An 18,343-nucleotide genomic window follows, 5' to 3' on the forward strand; every position below is an offset into this window, starting at 1 on the left:
CCACAGATATACTTAGTTCGGTCAACATAGCGTCATTCTAGCTGAATTTGCATGCTTTAAGTGGGACAGGGGGTCTTCATTTCTCCAGCCGCATACCCCGGACCCCCGTTCCGTCCAACTAGCCATTTTACACATTTCCATTACCTGCTTACTCCCTGCCGACTACTGAGTGTGCCCTATGTCAGCCAGGTTCAGGAATGAGCAGTTGACACAGCATCCTCTGACCAGGAGGAAATACAGTAGAAGGGTTTGGAGAGAGTCATCAACTCCCTCCCTACATCCTGCTTAGGGGAAGAACATGTGTAAGCAAACCGTCCTCAGTGTCCTGGGCTAGCAGCCTATGGACAGCATCTTTTTTATTATGAACAATGATACAGTGTTACACATCATGTCTATTGCAGTCTATCCATGAAATAATGAGTAGAAACCAATCAGTCCTAGGAAGAGCCCCTGGCTGGCTGAGAGGCGTGGGAGACATAATTCTTTCCGTAAATAGTCTTGGTGCCTATAGCGTGAATCACCTGTTCCATTATCAGAACCATAAGAATCTGGTGCAGAGCTTCCTACCTGCTTTAAAAACTTAACCCAAGATTTTCGGACACAATAAAAATGCTTCCTTCTCCTCTGGGTCATCTTTCTCAATCCTCCCAAAAGCAATCACTTTCTTCTCTGTGCTCCCAATCCACTTTTGTTACACCTCCAGTCTGACTCACTGGCAGGTGTGTCCTTGAAGTTGGGCCAGAACGTTATTTGTTTCTCTAAGGCTAATGGCTTATAGATATATCTGCAATATTTGCTAGAGCCCACCATGCCACCCCACTCCTCTTCCCAGTTTGAGGCCACCGCTGATGCTGGTTTTCACCAAATTTACCTGTAGAAAGATGAGTAGGTGTGAGTTTTCCCCCATGGGTACTATCATCCCCTGGGCATGAAGAGCTGTGCAAGAGAACTTTCTAGTATAATGGAAATGTTCTGTGCCTGTGCTGTCCAATACACTGGCTGCTAACCACATGTGGATATCGAGCGTTTGAAATGTGGAGAGTGTGACTGAGGAACTGAATTTTTAATTTTATTTCATTTACATTAATTTAAATGTAAACAGCCACATCTGGATAGTGGCTACCATATCAGACAGCTGAGTTCTAGAGCTTTATTCCTCCAGGGGACAGCTTTACCAGCTGAACAATATAGCCCTTACACATGTTTGATTTTTACTTTTTATTTTATTTTTTAAGCTTGTTTGATTTTTAACAATTAAGTTGAAAGCAAGGTCAACAAAGTACTTGTTTATAAAGTAAAAATTCAGTTTATTCATCTGTTTATGACACAGTACACAAGAGGCAAAGTGTTTCACATCATAGATTTCACTTCCAAATCCTTGGAATGTTCATTTCTTTGGCTAAAAAGAGAGACTAGACATGAGAGGCAGGCAATGCTTAGGCAACTGCAATAAGGATGGGGAGCGGGTGATACTAATGCCATCCCTGCGGGGATGGGCACAAGGGGACTATTAGTCATAAGCTATTTTCTAGAATTGTTAGCTGGAAACAAAGGAGCACCACTCCTGGATGCTTAAACGTTGTGGGTCTCAGTCATCCCCACCACACAGGTACAGCAGCGCTTTCTGGTAGTCGCCCTTCGTGTCTTGCTACAAATGGCCAAGGAGAAAAAAGAAAATCAGTAATCAAAGCAAGGACCCCAACTCTGCGAATAGCATAGAACAGGCTCAATGCACACAGAGCCTTCCCTAGTAATAGCAAAGAGAAGGCTCTGCGGGACCTGCCTAGCCACAAGACCTAAGCCATCATCAGCAGGCCCTCGGGGAGTCTGGCCCAGGGGAGACCTTCGAGTGCCATGACCATAAGAGAGAAGGTGAGGTACTAGGGATTCACGCAGCAAGGAATCAGGCCCACACAAGCCGGCCTGCTCTTCCTGCAGTGAGGTCCTGCAAGCACCACCATTTTTCTCACCTCCCCTAACACTTTCAGAGAAAATAAGGGCCTCTCCCACCTCACAATGCTGTTTCTGGGATTCTTAAGGTCATGAGGGAATAAGCTAATGAAGTGAAGAAATGTGCGCCCTAAAAAACCTGGGTATACCAAACCCACCTCAAAATTCACCCCTGGTAACCACTGACATGCCTTTGAAATTTTCAGGGTCTTTTGGAAAAGGGGGGCTGCAATGTCTGTCTGAAATACCCAGCTAGGGGCCACTGTGAGCAGCCCCTCCTTGCATTCAAAGGTTTCGTCTCTCCAAAACAGAGACTAAACTGATGAGAGAGATGGAAGTTCTGAGTAACTAAACATTGCCAGGCCCATCACAGAGGACTTTGAAAAAATGGAAATAGTCGACTGCTTAACAATGGAAGGCTGAGGGGTGCCAACTCATGCCCCTGTTCCACCCTGACAAAAATCCACATAAAATTTCTGACACCCCAAAAACTTCACTACTAATAAGCTTTAACCAGAAGCTTTACCAATAACATAAACAGTTGATTACCACATATTTTGTCTGTTATATGTATTATATACTATATTCTTATAATAAAGTAAGGAGGATAAAAGGAAATATTATTAAGATCAGAAGGGAAATACATTTATAGTACTACACTGTATTTATCAAAAAAAAATCGTTAAGTCAATCAGTGCAGTTCAAACCTGTGTTGTTCAAGGGTGAACTGCATAATAAAATGTAAAATTTAATTGATCTCAGGCTCTTCAGGATGTCTTGCTCTTTGGCAAGTCTTACATGATTATTGTCATGAACACCAATTATCGCTATAGAATAGCAGATGTGGGAAGTATAAAATCTTTGATTGTCTCTGGAAGATTCTAGGACAAGTCACAAATGGCACTTTCAAAATAAACCCTTGGTATCTGATGACCAGCATCTCTTCCCAATGAATTAGAAAACCACCATCCTTGTCATCATTCTGACAGGCCCCCGGCCCACAGAGCCAGGGCCTTCTGGATGGCCTGGCAGGGCCAACGCATCACCGTAGGGCTTACCTGGATGTAGTAATACAGGGACTTGCCATACTTTCTCTTGAATTCAGACCTAATTTTCAACATGTCCACTTCACTGCGCGAGACCATGATTCTTATCAGAACTTTATCACGAGTCCCCTTGCCCTGAAAGTCAAATTGATGTTCCAAGTTACAATTCACTGACAATGTTAATCCAGTAAGTTTTCTTACACATGGAACTCATCTGAGTTCTTAATGCTGCCCTCTAAGAAGCTGCAAAGGTAATGATGGAACTATTTCTTTAAGAAAAATGATCATATTGGGGTGCCTGAGTGGCTAAGTTGGTTGAGCATCTGACTCTTGATTTCAGCTGAGCTCATGATCGCAGGGGTCATAAAATTGAACCCTGCGTTGGGCTCCACACTGGGCATGGAGAGTGCTTGAGATTCTCTCTCTGTCTCCCTCTGCCCCTCCCTCACTCCCTCTCTAAAAAAATTAAAAAATGAAAGAAAGAAAGAAAGAAAGGGAGGGAGGGAGGGAGGGAGGAAGAAAGATGAGCATCTTGGAATTCCAAACACACTAGGATGAAATCAGCACAAAGCCCCACTATGTTCACCCAATAAACCTGTAGGAGCCCTAACTACAGCACGGCTCAGTTTAAGAAGTATGCGAGTTTCTATATGTAACAAACAGTCCCTGGCTCACAGGGCTTAAAAAAAAAACATACCGCTTTGTGCCATTTTGAATGGTATAAACGGTAAAGACAACTAAGTTTACTCTCAAGAGTCTCAGACCAGAGGCACCAAGGAACAGGTGCTAGCTGACACAGAATCGGAGGGAGATGGGAGATGGAGATGGGAGTGGACAAGGGGTGGTCCAGGAAGAAGGGCCAGGAAACCAGAAATCACAAGGGATATTTGAGGCATAGAAAATGGGACGGGATTGTGAGAAGAGACAGTCCATTCAAGAGATAGCTGTAGGGCTGCCTTCAGAGTCAGACAGACCCAAGTTCCAATGTGGCTATGTAACATCAGGCTAGTTGAAGCTTTCTGAGCTCCAGTCTCCCGATCTATAAAGAAAATTACACAAGCCACAAGGGCTTTTTGGTAATGATTTCAAATGAAATAAGTAGCACAACGTCTACGGCAGGCGACTGCTTGGTAATCTCTCCTTTCCTTGCCTGTCTTTACTCTGGGTTAATGGAAGGCAATCCCTGAGAAATTTAAGCAGGAATCAGACATGATTACCATCTGGTATTTTATTTTCTACCTGCACACAAACACATATTCAAGTAGTCGAGAGACAGAGAGAGAAGACAGACTTGTAGTCTTCTTACCCGTCAGACACAACCGTGGCTGACCAGTACATTTCTGTGCCTGGACAGCAGGGACCCTCCACTATCCACTAGTCAAGGAGACTTGGTTTGGGGGCACAAGAGAAGAAAAGCCTAGTGTGTAAACATGGACCTCTCAGCTAACTCCCCTTACCTTCATGGAGTCGTACAGCCGGTCAGCAAAATACAGGGGCTTATTCTGAATGCACTGGACTGTGGAAAGAAGAAAAGGGGTCAGCTGCTTCCTTCTTCACCAGTGAGGGCCGAGGCCCAGACTCTGGGGTGCAAACAAGATGACCTAACATAACAGGAATGGGCTGCAAAAGGGGAAAAACTAAGGGAAAACTGGGGTCCTCTGAAACTCAGCTCCACCATCATTTTAAACGTGGGGACCCCGAGGGCTACAAAAACCAATGTGGAAATGTGAGTTTCCCTCACAGAGCCCTTTTTCTTGTCATCTTTTTCTTCCTGGGTAATTCCTCACTCTACCAGCTTCAAGCCCTCCTTAGTTTTGTATCTTACATTTATACAGTGAAGATTATACAACAACCCAAATCAGGTAAAGCAGCCACCTGTCCCAAAAGCACTTGAATGAACAGGATGACCACTGGTCACTTCCACTGTGGCACAGTTTCCTGAAAGCTGATGTCCACTAGCGATGGGCCGGGGTGGTGGGGGCACACTTGCTTACCCAGGTTTAGGAAAGCATTTTCCAGGTCTCCTTTGACCTCCTTCTTGATGCTCTCCAACATGTCATAAGGGCTGTAGCTCTTGTACCTATCAAATACTGAGGAAAAGCAAAAAGTAATTATAATAACAGAGCCACTAATCAAAGCTGTCAGTGACGACTCACATGCTTATGCACCACGGTAAAAATAAATAAGCAAATGAGGATGATCACAGCATCTTAGAGTGTTAGGGGTTGTCATGGTGGACCAGAGCTGACACGGCACTGGCTGGCTTGGGACAGCTGTACCAGGCATCTGTCCTGAATGGCACTGCCTGGGCCACATATTTTGACCATCTTTAACTCTGAGTGTAAACTATTCTGTTTGGAAGCAATGAGAAACAGTACACAGAGCCCAGGAAAGTCCATTACTTCAACAAATATGGCAAGATAAAATGATCCTGGACAAGAAGGAGCAGCTAAAGCATCAAATATGGAAAATATTTAGGAGAAAGAAGGATCCAAAATGGAAGAGAAGGGCAAATGGATCTGGTGATGGAAAAATGGATAAGATTATGGGGCGCAAAGTAGAGAGTGAACTTTGTTCTGGCAGACCCGTGCCCCAACATAGATAACCAGCAAGCTGGGCTGAGGGGACCATCCGTAGGCTTGAAGATTTCTTCAGTACAGAACCCACCTTTCTGGAGGTGACACACACTCCGCTCAGTCATGATGCTGATCCACTTGGGTACATCAGTTCCTTTCCTCTTCACTCCGGCATCATAGAGATCCTACAAGCACAACCAACCAAGAAAGCTGACTACACGATCCAGGGTAAGGTCGTAAAAAATATCATGCAAAGAAACTCAAAACCCATACACTGAAAATGCCAAATGAGAAGGATGATTGTGCTGAAGACACGGGCAAATATGTTGTATTTAAGTCAAAAGTCTTAATTAAGAGCAGTCTTCCTTAGGCGCAAACACAGCATGAGACTAGATTGTTTGTGAGGTGTGTGCTGTACACATCTACTTCCTTGACTGACAAAGGAAGAACCAAGCACTTCTATTCCTATGCAGAAGAACAAGCAAATGCTCATTAGCACATCCAGCCCTCCTTCCGTTGGTACTTTTGATAGCAAATAAGCTAATGGTTGTCTGTTGAAGACAGCTACAGATCAGGCACCCACACCCACATTTCTTAGAGACTCAGGAAGTCTCATTTTTAGTTTCTGGAAAATTTAGGAGCTACACGTAATGCTAAGAATGGCAAGGAGGGAGGGAGAAAGACTTACACAAGGATAAGATATTCATTCAGTGAATACCCATTATCTAGAAGATGTGAAACCTAACTAATATTACCTTATTTAAAACACTTCTCTACCTCCAGTTAAAGGTGCTGTGTGAAACATAATGAATTTTATTTTAGTTTTTAAAGATTTTATTTATTTATTGAGGGAGAGTGGGAAAGAGGGGAGGAGCAGAAGGAGAGGGAGAGAGAGAATCTCAAGCAGACTCTGTGCCAAGCACGGAGCTCTCAAAGTGCGGCTCGATCTCATGACCTGAGACTATGACCTGAGCTGAAACCACCCACTGAGCCATCCAGGTACCTCAAAACATACTGAACTTTAAAACCAAAATGAGTTTAAATTAATTTTGTTCTAAAACTCTTATAAAATGCCTTGAGATAGTTGACAACTGTTTGGGAAAGGTATGTAGTTCATAGTGATCTGAATTAGCTTAACAAACAGTTCTTAGTGATTACTATAACCAGCAGAAGTGCTATTAAACCAGAAAAGTAGGGTCTCCGTTACTCTTCCCCTTTTCCCTCACCAGAAAGGGCATATAGTGTCTTCTTCCACTCTGCCATGTTGTTTATTGGTATTTATTTGTAGCAAATGCACAAGAGTGCACACAGTCTTATCACACCCTGCAGAATCTGGTACTTCCATACAGGTAAAGCCTAAATAAGCACATGAGTCAGGTATTGGTCCTGTAATTAACAACAGCATCAAGAGGGATTATCTTAAAATAACTACTATTCCCAGAAAGTGAAAATGAAGGCCACAAATTCTTTGACATTCTTCCCTTCCAAAAATGGCACCTGCTTCCTTTTGAACTGACTATAGGCTACACCATAGTGACTCACTTATAAGAGTACGACAGAAGTGACACTGTGAGGGACAACCGGGTGGCTCAGTCATTAAGGGTCTGCCTTTGACTAAGGTCATGATCCCAGCGTTCTGGGATTGAGTCCCACATCGGGCTTCTCCCTCTCCCTCTGCCTGCTGCTCCCCTTGCTTGTGCTCTCTCTCTCTCTCTCTCTATCAAATAAATAAATAAATAAATAAAATCTTAAAAAAAAAAAAGTGACACTGTGATTCCTGAAATTAGGTGATAACAAGCATTTGGCTTCCTCCTTGCTTCCTCTCTTGGCTCACTCACTTGGGAAAGCCAGCTGCCATGTTACAAGGACGCTCAAGCAAGCCCTTAGAGAGGCACAGGCAGAGAAATACAAGGCCTCCTTCCAACATTCACATGGCTGGGTGATCCTGAAACTAGATTCCTCTTGAAGCTGTCAGGCTCTCAGAAGATGCAGCTCTGGTCAATATTTTGACCCCAGCCTCATAAGAGGTCCTGAGGTAGAACCACCCAGGTAAGCCACACTCCACAGAAACTGAGAGATGTAAGTGTTCTTGTTTTAAGCCACTCAGTTTGGAGGTAAATTGTTACAGAGGATCGATAACTACTGTATAGACTATCTAGAGACCTGCTAGAAAACAGAAACTCAAACAAGAAACTTGATACTTACCCGGGCATCTTGGTCAATCAGTTCATAATCAATGACAGAGCCATCCTCTGATCTTCTACCCTACAGAAGAAAACAAAAGAACATCAAATTGGTTTCTTTGTGTATTTTAATGTTGAAAATTTCATTCTTCTCTCCAACTCATGAAAACCATTATTTAATTTATGGAACACACACACACATTTAAAATTTTTCTTCACTTTCGAGTCTAGGTAAGACCAAAGATTAGTAAATAACTGAGGCAGTGAAGTGGGGGGAGGGGGACTGTGCCTCACCATCACCAACACCCTCCTGGGACAAGCACTTTCTAGAATTCCCTCTACCTTCAAAAAAAGCACTAATGATATTTAATTCCTTCCCTCAGAGAGCTTACCATCCAGATGGAAAAATAGGCACGGAACAAAAGGTAAAACAACACAGTGATCCATGGCTTATGCAGACATAAAATGCAGAAGAAGGGAGAGATCTGTCATTACTGTGAGCAAAGTCTGTGGACAACGGTGTAGGGCTGAGGTGCACACTGAGGCCTGAGTCAATGAGGCTGGTAAAGGGGAGGAGGAGGAAGCCATTCCCCACAGCAGGAACAGTACAGAGAGAGGCTGAGCACGCCACAGGGCAGCTAGAGCAGAAGGTAAGCAGGAAGGAATCCTTGAAGGAAGATGAAGTGAGGGAGGGACAGGGTCTAGGGAAGTTTTCAAGGCAGTAAGAGTTCCGATTCGGTGGCAGAAATGGGCTTTGATCAAGGGAGTGAATTACTGAAAGTGGACTCCAGGAAGATGGGTGGTTGGTGGGACGCAGGGCAAGGAACTGGCGGGGAAGGCTGTACAGAGTTGTTACAGTAACAGGTATGTGAGCGGGCAGGAGACAGCGTTACCAATCAATCATTCGTCACTGAGGTTCCTGAAGAAAATATTTTCTCTTCCTTCCTCTGGCACACAGGCCTTGAACTGCACACTGGTCAGGACTTGGACTCAGAAGGGAAATGCCTTTCATTCAGGTTTCTGTGTTAGCATTAGCAAACAAAGATCCCCTCTCCAGGCAAAGGACTACCTAGGCAAACCCTCTCAGAAGAAGTGAGAGCAGAGAGAAGGAAAGAAAAACAAGAGGATCCCTTCCCACTGGGTCCTATGTGGCCACTGACAGAGGCAAAGTGACCTTCCCCAAGTCATGCGGTGAGGGCTGGCACATAATCCAGGCCAGGACTGCAGAGCTGCCTATTCCTCCTCTGGCCCCGAAGTCCACTTGACCATGCAGTTTCCCAGAATAAGAAATCCTATTATACAAAAATGACAACTCTGCAGTGACAGTGTAAACCCCCTGTCAGAAATGCAGCTGGAGATTCTGATGCAGGCACAGAGGATTGAGCTAATTCGATGCCAGGTATAAAATGAGGGACAGGACCTTAATTGGGAGGAAACAAGGACAAAGAAATAAACCGGAAACAAACCTTTGCAAGGGCAACCATCAGCTTGCGGAAGTCACCAGATGTGTCAGAAACGATGTCCTTCTCCAGATCAGTCTTGTACACTTGGAAAACAACACATCTGGTTTTATGCTTCCTGCCTGTGCAGCCAGCCACCCACCCACCCCAACCACTCCCGCTGCACTACGCCTCTGAGAAGCAGAAACAGCTGTGGCAGCACGGACATATCCACCCAAATGAGGGCAGATGGTCCATGATTTATTTTATGATTTTTAGCCTCATAAAATCAGAGCCAAATGTTATTATTAGTGACAGGAGATAGAGCTAGATCAAATCAGGCATCCTCAAGCTCACCTTCGATCAGTGACCTCTTTCGTAGCTAGAATACTGTTTCCCAAACTTAACTATGAAAACTCACTTTCAAAATGAAAAAATTTGGAAGGCTACATACACACAGACACACACACACCCCAATTGTGCTTTGCTATCCACTGAACGAGAAAATGCACAATGGCAAAATTAGTAAGAACTAGAGAGTACTTTTGAATGAATCTGTATTTTATTATTCAAAATAGCTTCTACATTGAAACCTAGTAACAGCTATACATGTAAGCTGCATCAATGATTCTACCCATAGCCGCCTCTAGTGCTTGGTGCACATAAAGCCACATGCCTCTTGCAATAATTATCCACAATCCAGAGCTGGGAACATCTTAAGCAGAGAGTGGGAAGCACCCAGTACATTAAATCCAAGTACATGCTTTCTATGCCTCCCATCAGACCCTTTACAAAAAAAATTTTTTTGATTCTCTCTTTCCCCTCCTGCCTATCCTTGTATAGACGGTCTAGTGGAATCTAATTACCAACAATTACCAGGCCACAAGAAGGTGGAGGGACTTGGACCATGGCAAACCCCTGGATGGTCCAGACAGCACTTCTGCATAGGTAATCCAGGCATCCTGCCCCCAACACTATCCAGGGAGCCATGATGAAGTTACAGACATTGGGCTGAGAAGCTGCATCAAAGAACTAGGGCTACTCACTTTCCTTGTAGACTCTGTTAATTTCCTGAAGCTCTTGGTTGGTCCTTGAGCAGATGATCTCAATGAGGGAGTCCTCATCAGTCCCCAGTCCCTGTGAACCAGGCAAAAGACATCAGCAGGGAAAAATCCTCTTAGCCATTAGCGTACTTCTCTGATCTCAATCAGGAAACTGCAAACTTGGATCGGATCAGTTAGCAAGCTCCTTTCCATATTCTTAGTGGGGGGAATCTGTCCTGTATTCCACAGCACAATGTAATGTTATTTTCTATTTCTTAAAAAAAGGCTTCAAGAGAATAAAAGATGATATAAATGATACATCTGAGCTCAACTATGTCAATACAGTTGCCTTTTGGTAATGGGTTTTCAGAATGAGTAACTTTTTCTTCCTCCTATTTTTTCTCTATTTTTCAAATTATTTTAATAGATGGGAAATTTTTCTTTACTAAACAATTCTGCTCAGTAATATAAAATAAGGGAATATAGAGAGTTTGTTGTCATTTGCAGTCAGCATCGCTGGAATGGAGTAAGTCTTTTACCAGGGAAATGTACAGATAAGATAAAATTTTTAGCTTTACCTCTTTGAAATGTAAAATTGGGTTAATGTTAAAAATTTTATTCTTGTACTTGCATTTTTGCTTGATTACTATGCACTCTTCGGGCATTTTAGGGAAGCAAAAGGAAATAATGAACTGCCAAATAAACCTAGACACCAACACTTTATTAAGGAAGAAGAATTTGATGGGTGATGTATTCAAATTTAATATATACACTTTTGAACGTGCCAGAAAGCTTGAAAGGCCTCAATGAAACATGTATTTCAAAGCTGGCTTCATGATCAAAGTCAAGATTTAATAATCAGGATTCTCTAATACTTGTCTTTCCGAATATGGAAATATTACTTTGAACTAAGTAGAATTACAACTGTTTAAAATGTAAATCAATTATAAGGTGTTAATACAATAAGAAACTTACTTATCCACATGAAAAGTGTGTCAGCTATTAATTAAACTTATTAGAGTTTATACACCCCTGAAAAGCGGTTTGTATAATATAAGCTAAACCTCAGGTTAATGGTTAATTTTGAATTTTATTCTTAATCTAATCTATGAGCCAATGCCTCTTCTTTCAGAGTTTTTAATCATGATATGTAGAGGTTCTGGCACAGCCAAACTTTCTTCCTACCTGAGCAAAAGGTCTACACAACATTCTATACACACGTTATAGAGTGACTAAGTGCCTTCAAATATGTTAGAGGCAGGTTTTCAATCTCAAGATGATAGAAATATAGTCTAAAAATGATACTGCATTGGAAGAAATGCTATATCCTGACACTGTTGAAATGTAAAACACGTGTGGCAATATAAGATGTTTTCTTTCACTGCTGATATACCAGTGTTAACATCTGAGGATTCTAACAGTATTTTTATCTCTGTATTCAGAGGTGACCTTGGCAATTTCCAAAACTTGGCCCGTGCTTCCCACAGATTGTCCTATCACAAGGGCAACTTCTACCATAACATATGGCCAATAGTGCCACTGGTATTGCCAGAAGTCAAAACAGATTTTTTTTTTTTTTGAAAAGCATAGTTCAGTTAACGTCACTTCGAGCTTTATGGATTTCAGAAGGGTACTCAACTGTGATAGCTAATGGAAGAGCTGGCACAAGGTCAAAGATTCAGTAGTCAAAGCACCTTTCATTGGGCCCAGTTACAGAGATTACAGTGGTGAGTGACAGCTCGAGCAGGTCCATTTCAAGTCACTAATACTGAGTAAAAGATACTAGTAAAATAGCACACATCACAACTAAATAGATTTTTGACGAAAGTAAGATAAACTGATCTGAAGTGATGATGGTCAGAAGAAACCTAGGACAGGCTAACTCATCCATGGCTCCAGAAAACCCAAGATTTGGTTTTCAGGACTGTCCTTCTTATCAAGCAGGATCATTAAATGTTGGTGACATTTCGTCATTCATCATCTACCTTCACTGCAATATAGCCTACTTGGGAAACTCAGAGCCAGTCTGCTCAAATAAACTGAGCAGAGCTTGGGTTAGGCTGAAGAACTGAAGGAAGAACGAGATTCCCCAACACATCTTGCAGCAGCCATAAGCTATCAAGTCCTGGGCAATGGAAATGCCTGGTACGCGAAGCTGCCTCACTCTCGAGGTGCTCTCTGAGGAAAGAGATGACATGAACTGTGACATCAACTCTGGTGACAGGCTTATAGCTTGGTCTCTTCATAATTAAGAAACACAAGCATCACAGAAAATGCAACTGGACTCCAAATAAAAAATGAAAACTGCGGCTTTCCCCCCTACTCGGGACTTTACCCAGTTTTATCAGCAGAGGGCAGTATCAGATTACTCAAAGTGTTGCAGGCACATACTATAGAAAGGGTTATGTTTTCCTGTAAAATGCATTTATGCTTATGCCTCTATCACTTTATATAATACTTGATGTTTTAGGTACACACAGAATTCAGGGAGTTTCTAACCTGGAATTTCTACTGCCTAATGTAACCTAAAATTCCAAATAACTTTACAAAAACAAAAAATAAACAAAAGAGTTATCTCTTATCTGTGCTATAATACTTTGAACAAAACACAGGTACTAATTACAACCTGAAACCACCCTTTATATGTACTGTAATGTCCTGATTTGCCTAAATTTGAATTAAACAATGAGACTGACAGGAGAAGGTCAGAAGAAGAAATACCCGAGAGAACATGGGCAGAATTTGCAAGTTTCACTTGACAAAAGCTATGAGTTTTACTTTTGCCTTAATATCACAACAAATCTTTTTTAAGGAGGAAGTGTAATCAAGGAAGTAGTTTTTCCAAATGGTATTCCAATTGCCCAGGTGCCAAGCAGTAGCAGCTGGATAACTGACTTCCCAGCATCATGAAATTTCTTTACAGTCTTAAAAAGAGTAATTGAAATATTTTTGGTACAAATCCTGAGACTTATAGCTTCAGTTCATTAGAAAAAAAAAATGGTTCCAAATGAGAATTCAACAAAACTGAAAATCACCTAATTATACCCAGAGAGCTGTAATTCACAAATATTAATGGCGGATTTGACAGAGATTGCATCTCACACATGTTTACCTTCATGGAGGCTTTCAGCTCAGAAGCGTCATACTGAGCAGGTGTTTTTAATAGGCCCAAAATCACTGTCTCCAGGTGGCCGGACAAGGCTGATTTCAGCGCTGATGCAAGTTCCTTCAGAAAAATGGGCAAGAACACGGAAAATGTGATTGGTAACCAATATTCCCTTTAAAACTGGTGAATAAAACAAAAGCAAGATGTGTTTGTAAAATGGATTGTGATTCCTTGTCCACTCTGGGATCGCAGACCCAACTGTCTCAACCGCATTCCCCTCCACAGACTCCGATGTCAAAAGCCACAAGATCGGCCTTTGCTCTGACAAAAATCCCTTAGCATCCAAGCTGATTGAGCCATCTTCTCCCAGTCATTACAAAGAAACCAGGGCAGTATGCAATTCCTCAGAAAGCTAGGAGTGCAAGGGTGCTTCACAGCACCCTTGCAAGTGATAAGCACTCATGGAAGATAAGGCACTTTCCAAGGTCAAGGCCTCTACTAAGAAGGTGGTTAGAGTAAAAGATGTTGGTGCAGCTGCACCTCCTAAAAGTCTCTGGAGGAACCAGAAGCCCCACCATGGGTGGAAGTTGGATCACGAAGCTTTCCTAAGCAAAATCCTTCATCCCAGACTGGAGAACATCGATCAGTCCACATCAAACTGGGATAGAGTTGACAGAGATGATGGGAGACTGAAGTCCCGCATTCACCCCCTTGGTTTCCCTGCTCTGTACTATTTTTTAAGGTTTCCACTGTCTCAACATAGACTGTTATGGAAGAGGTCTGAGTTCAACCCCCATGTATGCAGACAAATACCCCAATGCAATGGGTCATTTTACAGCCACTTAAACTGGCGCTTAAACTTCCTACACATCATGAGCTAAGTGATGCCTGAATTTTCCTATTGCAATTATTTTCCTTTCTTTTCACATTTTCCTTCCTATCCTCTCCCCTTCTTTTTCTCCTGCTTGCTCTCAGCACCCTAGGGCGTCTATAACGGTTAGCTCCTAGAAGTATCTGCAGGTGCCAGGAGGTATGGTGCAGTCTGGAATAATCTTCTCAGATCATTCCTAGGCAGTGAGAACTGAGATGGATCTTGGAAATCACCTGCCCCATGTCTTCCACCACCTACTCTCTTCTGATTCCTGGTGTCCTAGTAACACACAGCACTTAGAAAGGGACTTGAAAAGCAACACCTTCCAGTTATAGCACCAATTTGGAAATTTGGAAATTTGAGGTTAGGTCATTCCAAACTTAGCCTACCCTTGACACCCCTCTACCCATTCATTCTCTGCTCAAACTTCAAATAGCATTTGGGTGCCTACTGATGTCTTCCACTTCTATTATAAACTCCTATTGGCATTGAACTTCCTGTCTCTTATGATGTCTAGGACCAGGCTTTGCATATAACAGAAATCCCAGAAATGTTTGATAAATAAAACATTACCATTCCTTATCTGGAAAATTTGGCATCTGATAGAATGTGGAAAAAAACATAAGACCAGGGGCGCCTGGGTGGCTCAGTGGGTTAAAGCCTTTGTCTTCAGCTTGGGTCATGATCTCAGTGTCCTGGGATCGAGCCCCGCATTGGGCTCTCTGCTTGGCGGGGAGCCCACTTCCCCCACCCCCACCTGCCTCTCTGCCTACTTGTGATCTCTGTCTGTCAGGCAAACAAATAAGACCTTAAAAAAACACAAAAACATAAGACCAATCCTCTTCCTCAGTTCTTCTCCACCTCTGTTAGCTTTGTCTATGCTGTTCAAGGTTCACAACAGAGGCAGCCCCAGTCCATACCCCAATGTACTCTCTACACAGAGCTTTCTCCTTGATTATGCAAACAACTCATTCAAAACACTAATGTTCTGCTTCCAAAATCCCCTTCAGAAATGATCTCAGGTAATTTATGTATCTTTCTATACATGATGACAATTTTCCTTAGCCTAAGACTGAGAGACATCAAGAATCAATAGAACTGGGGTGCCTGGGTGGCTCAGTTGATTAAGCCTTGGATTCTTGACTTTGCCTCAGGTCATGATCTCAGGGTCTTGAGACTGTGCCCTGCATCAGGCTCTGTGCTAGGTGTGGAGCATGCTTATGAGTCTCTCCTTCCCTCTCCCTCTGCCCCTCCTCCCCACTCTCTCCCTTTCTTTAAAAAAAAAAAAAAGAAGAAGAAAAAGAAAAATCAGTAGGACAGTAAGCTGTCCCCAACACAAACAAAGCCTGTGTGGTCAAAGAACACTATCATGATTCTGGTAATAACTTCCATTCAACAGAGTATGTAAGAGCTTTGTTCTCCATCTATCTAATTTGAAATCGAGATCCAGGCTTTTGTGTTTCTATGTACACATATGTGTACACACCTAAGTGTGTTCGAATACCCCACTCTATAAGTGACAAATGAAGGAGCAACTATAAGCACACTATCCAAAGAAGTGAGCCTTTTGCTCCAACTGGAACTCAGCCCTACCAGGTCCCAGATCTTTTCAGAAACTGGAGAAATAAAACACTCCCCTCTATGCCTCACTACAAAAGATTATATAAGTCTGGTTGGAAAAAGAATTTTAATGTACGTAAGATGATAGAAGCAGGATTCTTCCCTATTTATGTCCTTTCCAACTGTTTGAGTAGGTAGGGGTGGGAGCCATAGCAGGGCTTGACCTGCAACTCTCAGAACCCTGGTGGTCATGTCAACGCCAAGAAAAGAAATGTCTTTTCCAGAATCTTTCCAGCTCACCTCCACTGTGGCTACGAGTGAAAGCTATTAAGTCAAACAGAAGCTGCAGGAAGCCACGCTTACTGCACTGTCCAAGAATAAATCAAAAGCTTTTAATAGCAAGAAGTTAAAAATAAAGCATCCCATCCTTTAAAAATAAAATTTCCTAACACTGCAACAAAATAAAGGACGAACAAATGCTGGGTTGTTCCTTAACCACTAGTGCACAAGCAAGGGAAAAAGCACACAAAGACTCTTTAAATAGTGGGAGCATGGCATGTTGAAGATAGCCTAGTAGACCAAATGAACTACTAACTAAGCCCATTTGCAGCAAACCTCTTAAGAATTCAAGTATTTTTTTTAAGAGTCAGGAGAGCCTATCAGGATCAATGCTAACTAAAGGCTAGTGTCCTAAGATTAAATTAGAAACATCTTATCAAGAGCTAGCAGAAGTCATAAAGATGAAATGAGTTGCTACATGTAGAGAACTACATGCCTGGCACAGAGCAAGCATTCTAGACACGATACCTGCTATTGTTGATGTTCCCAGTTCCTTCTAACTTTATGTTCCCAGCAGAGCTCCCTCCACACCCTCTGGCTGGAGGAGGGCATGGTCTTTATGGATGAGCTCCAAGCACTCCAGGGATCAGGAGTATGAGTGATGACTCTTACAAGGGTATAAGAGGAAAACCTTGGATACCCAAGAGTTCTAGAATGCTCTTGCTGGGACAAGCCAGAATCCATAAAAAAAAAAGCAATGCCTAAGGAAATGAAATTCTAAAAGGAATGCCCCCCCACCCCCTGAAATTGCTTATACCTTTTTGGTCCTTCTCTGGTAGGCGAAGGCAATATCCTGTCTCTGTTCATTGCTGCGGTTGGTCAAAATGTTGACAATGGTGACCTCATCCACACCTATGGAAATATAAGTTGGGAATAGTTATCACTCACGTGCTCTAGTCCTTTGGGCTTACATTGAGGGTTTTAAGCAGTTTATCAAATTGAAATTTATATACTGTTTTTCAAACCAAAATACCAGGACATCAAGTGTTGTCCTCTTCGTCAGTACCCTCCACCAAATGCGTTTACCCAATTTTTATCCTAACAGCTGTAAACCTCAAACCTAAATGGACCTTTTGAATATCTGCATTAAAAAAAACTATTTTATTCATAAACTGGTTTCTGGAATCAACCGTAGGAGGTGTGTTTGTGGGGCTTTGGCAGCCAGATGGAACAACAAAGATTTAGGAGGATTTTAAATGAAGGTTCCCAAATTGCCATTTAACCGGGGATTTAATAGACAGTAACTGCGAACTGAATTAATAGAGACAATTATTTATATTTATTGCAGGATTACGGTTATATAGGCAGCTAGGTATAATTTCTATAATTATAGAAACTGTCATGACAAATGAATCAGATTTAATATGGCAGTTGTATTTTAATAGCATAATTGATTAATACAATCATACTTATTGAAGACTAAATTGTTTTTTAAGGAAAATAAATGTTCCACTGCTTTTAATCTTCAATAGGCAATTTTAATAATCAATTTTATAACTTTATTAAAAAGAGTAAGTGTTTTAATCTAAATTAAATCTAAATTGGGAGTTTTGAAGTGCCACCAAAATATTTTAGTACCTATTTTAATTGGAACATGTGTATTTACAAAGATAAGCAATGCCTTCTTGTATCTGAAAGTTTCCAATTTTATATCAGAAATACTCCTAAAATGCCATTTAACTGAAGAAAGCCTGATTTTAAGAATTCAGAGAATGAAAGGTCTCCCTCCCAACCGATTATAAACTTTGTTTAATAAAAGGAAGAGTCTTTGCCATAACTGGATAGGTAATTCTTGGGCAAGGGAGAGAGGAGTTAAGTCCACAAGGTCACATGTGAATGGCAAACAGCCTGACCTAAAGGAAATCAGGAGTCCCCAAGCAACAGAAATATCAGAACTATAATGCTTTGAGGCAGAGGCAATGAACAAACTGACAGAGAAGGTACCCTCAACTCTCAAACATGTTAGATCAAAATGCGCCAAGTTAGATTTTCTGGGTATAAAAATAGGTAACATTTATTTTTGTATTTATATACTCATTTCAGAGTGAGTTCATACTAGTACGTTAATCACTTAAGTGCAGCATCTATAACTTTACCTCCAATTTTTAGAGGACCAATGTCAACAGAGAATTACAATTGCTATATATGAGATTCAGTTGCAAAGATGCTTATTTCAGTATTATATATAGTATCAAAAAATAGAGGGAAAACACTCCCTATGTCCAATGAG

The 18,343-nt window shown here is 41.9% G+C and overlaps 1 protein-coding gene across 1 annotated transcript in view; it reads right to left on the reverse strand.

Moving 5' to 3' along the window:
* Positions 1-1,215: 1,215 nt before the first annotated feature.
* LOC111153207 (annexin A2) overlaps positions 1,216-18,343 on the reverse strand; it is a 44,987-nt gene continuing 27,859 nt past the window's right edge. The window contains exons 4-13 of the mRNA XM_022512087.1: positions 16,871-16,965; positions 13,350-13,463; positions 10,241-10,331; positions 9,222-9,301; positions 7,778-7,837; positions 5,664-5,757; positions 4,991-5,086; positions 4,454-4,512; positions 3,009-3,131; positions 1,216-1,648 (exon numbers count right to left, since the gene is read on the reverse strand). Of these exons, the coding sequence (XP_022367795.1) occupies positions 1,589-1,648; positions 3,009-3,131; positions 4,454-4,512; positions 4,991-5,086; positions 5,664-5,757; positions 7,778-7,837; positions 9,222-9,301; positions 10,241-10,331; positions 13,350-13,463; positions 16,871-16,965 (872 nt within the window). The 3' untranslated portion in view covers positions 1,216-1,588. The remainder of the gene's footprint in view (positions 1,649-3,008; positions 3,132-4,453; positions 4,513-4,990; positions 5,087-5,663; positions 5,758-7,777; positions 7,838-9,221; positions 9,302-10,240; positions 10,332-13,349; positions 13,464-16,870; positions 16,966-18,343) is intronic.

The sequence above is a fragment of the Enhydra lutris genome, unplaced genomic scaffold (genome assembly GCF_002288905.1).
Source record: "Enhydra lutris kenyoni isolate GAN:26980312 unplaced genomic scaffold, ASM228890v2 scaffoldscaffold31, whole genome shotgun sequence".
NCBI lineage: Eukaryota > Metazoa > Chordata > Mammalia > Carnivora > Mustelidae > Enhydra > Enhydra lutris.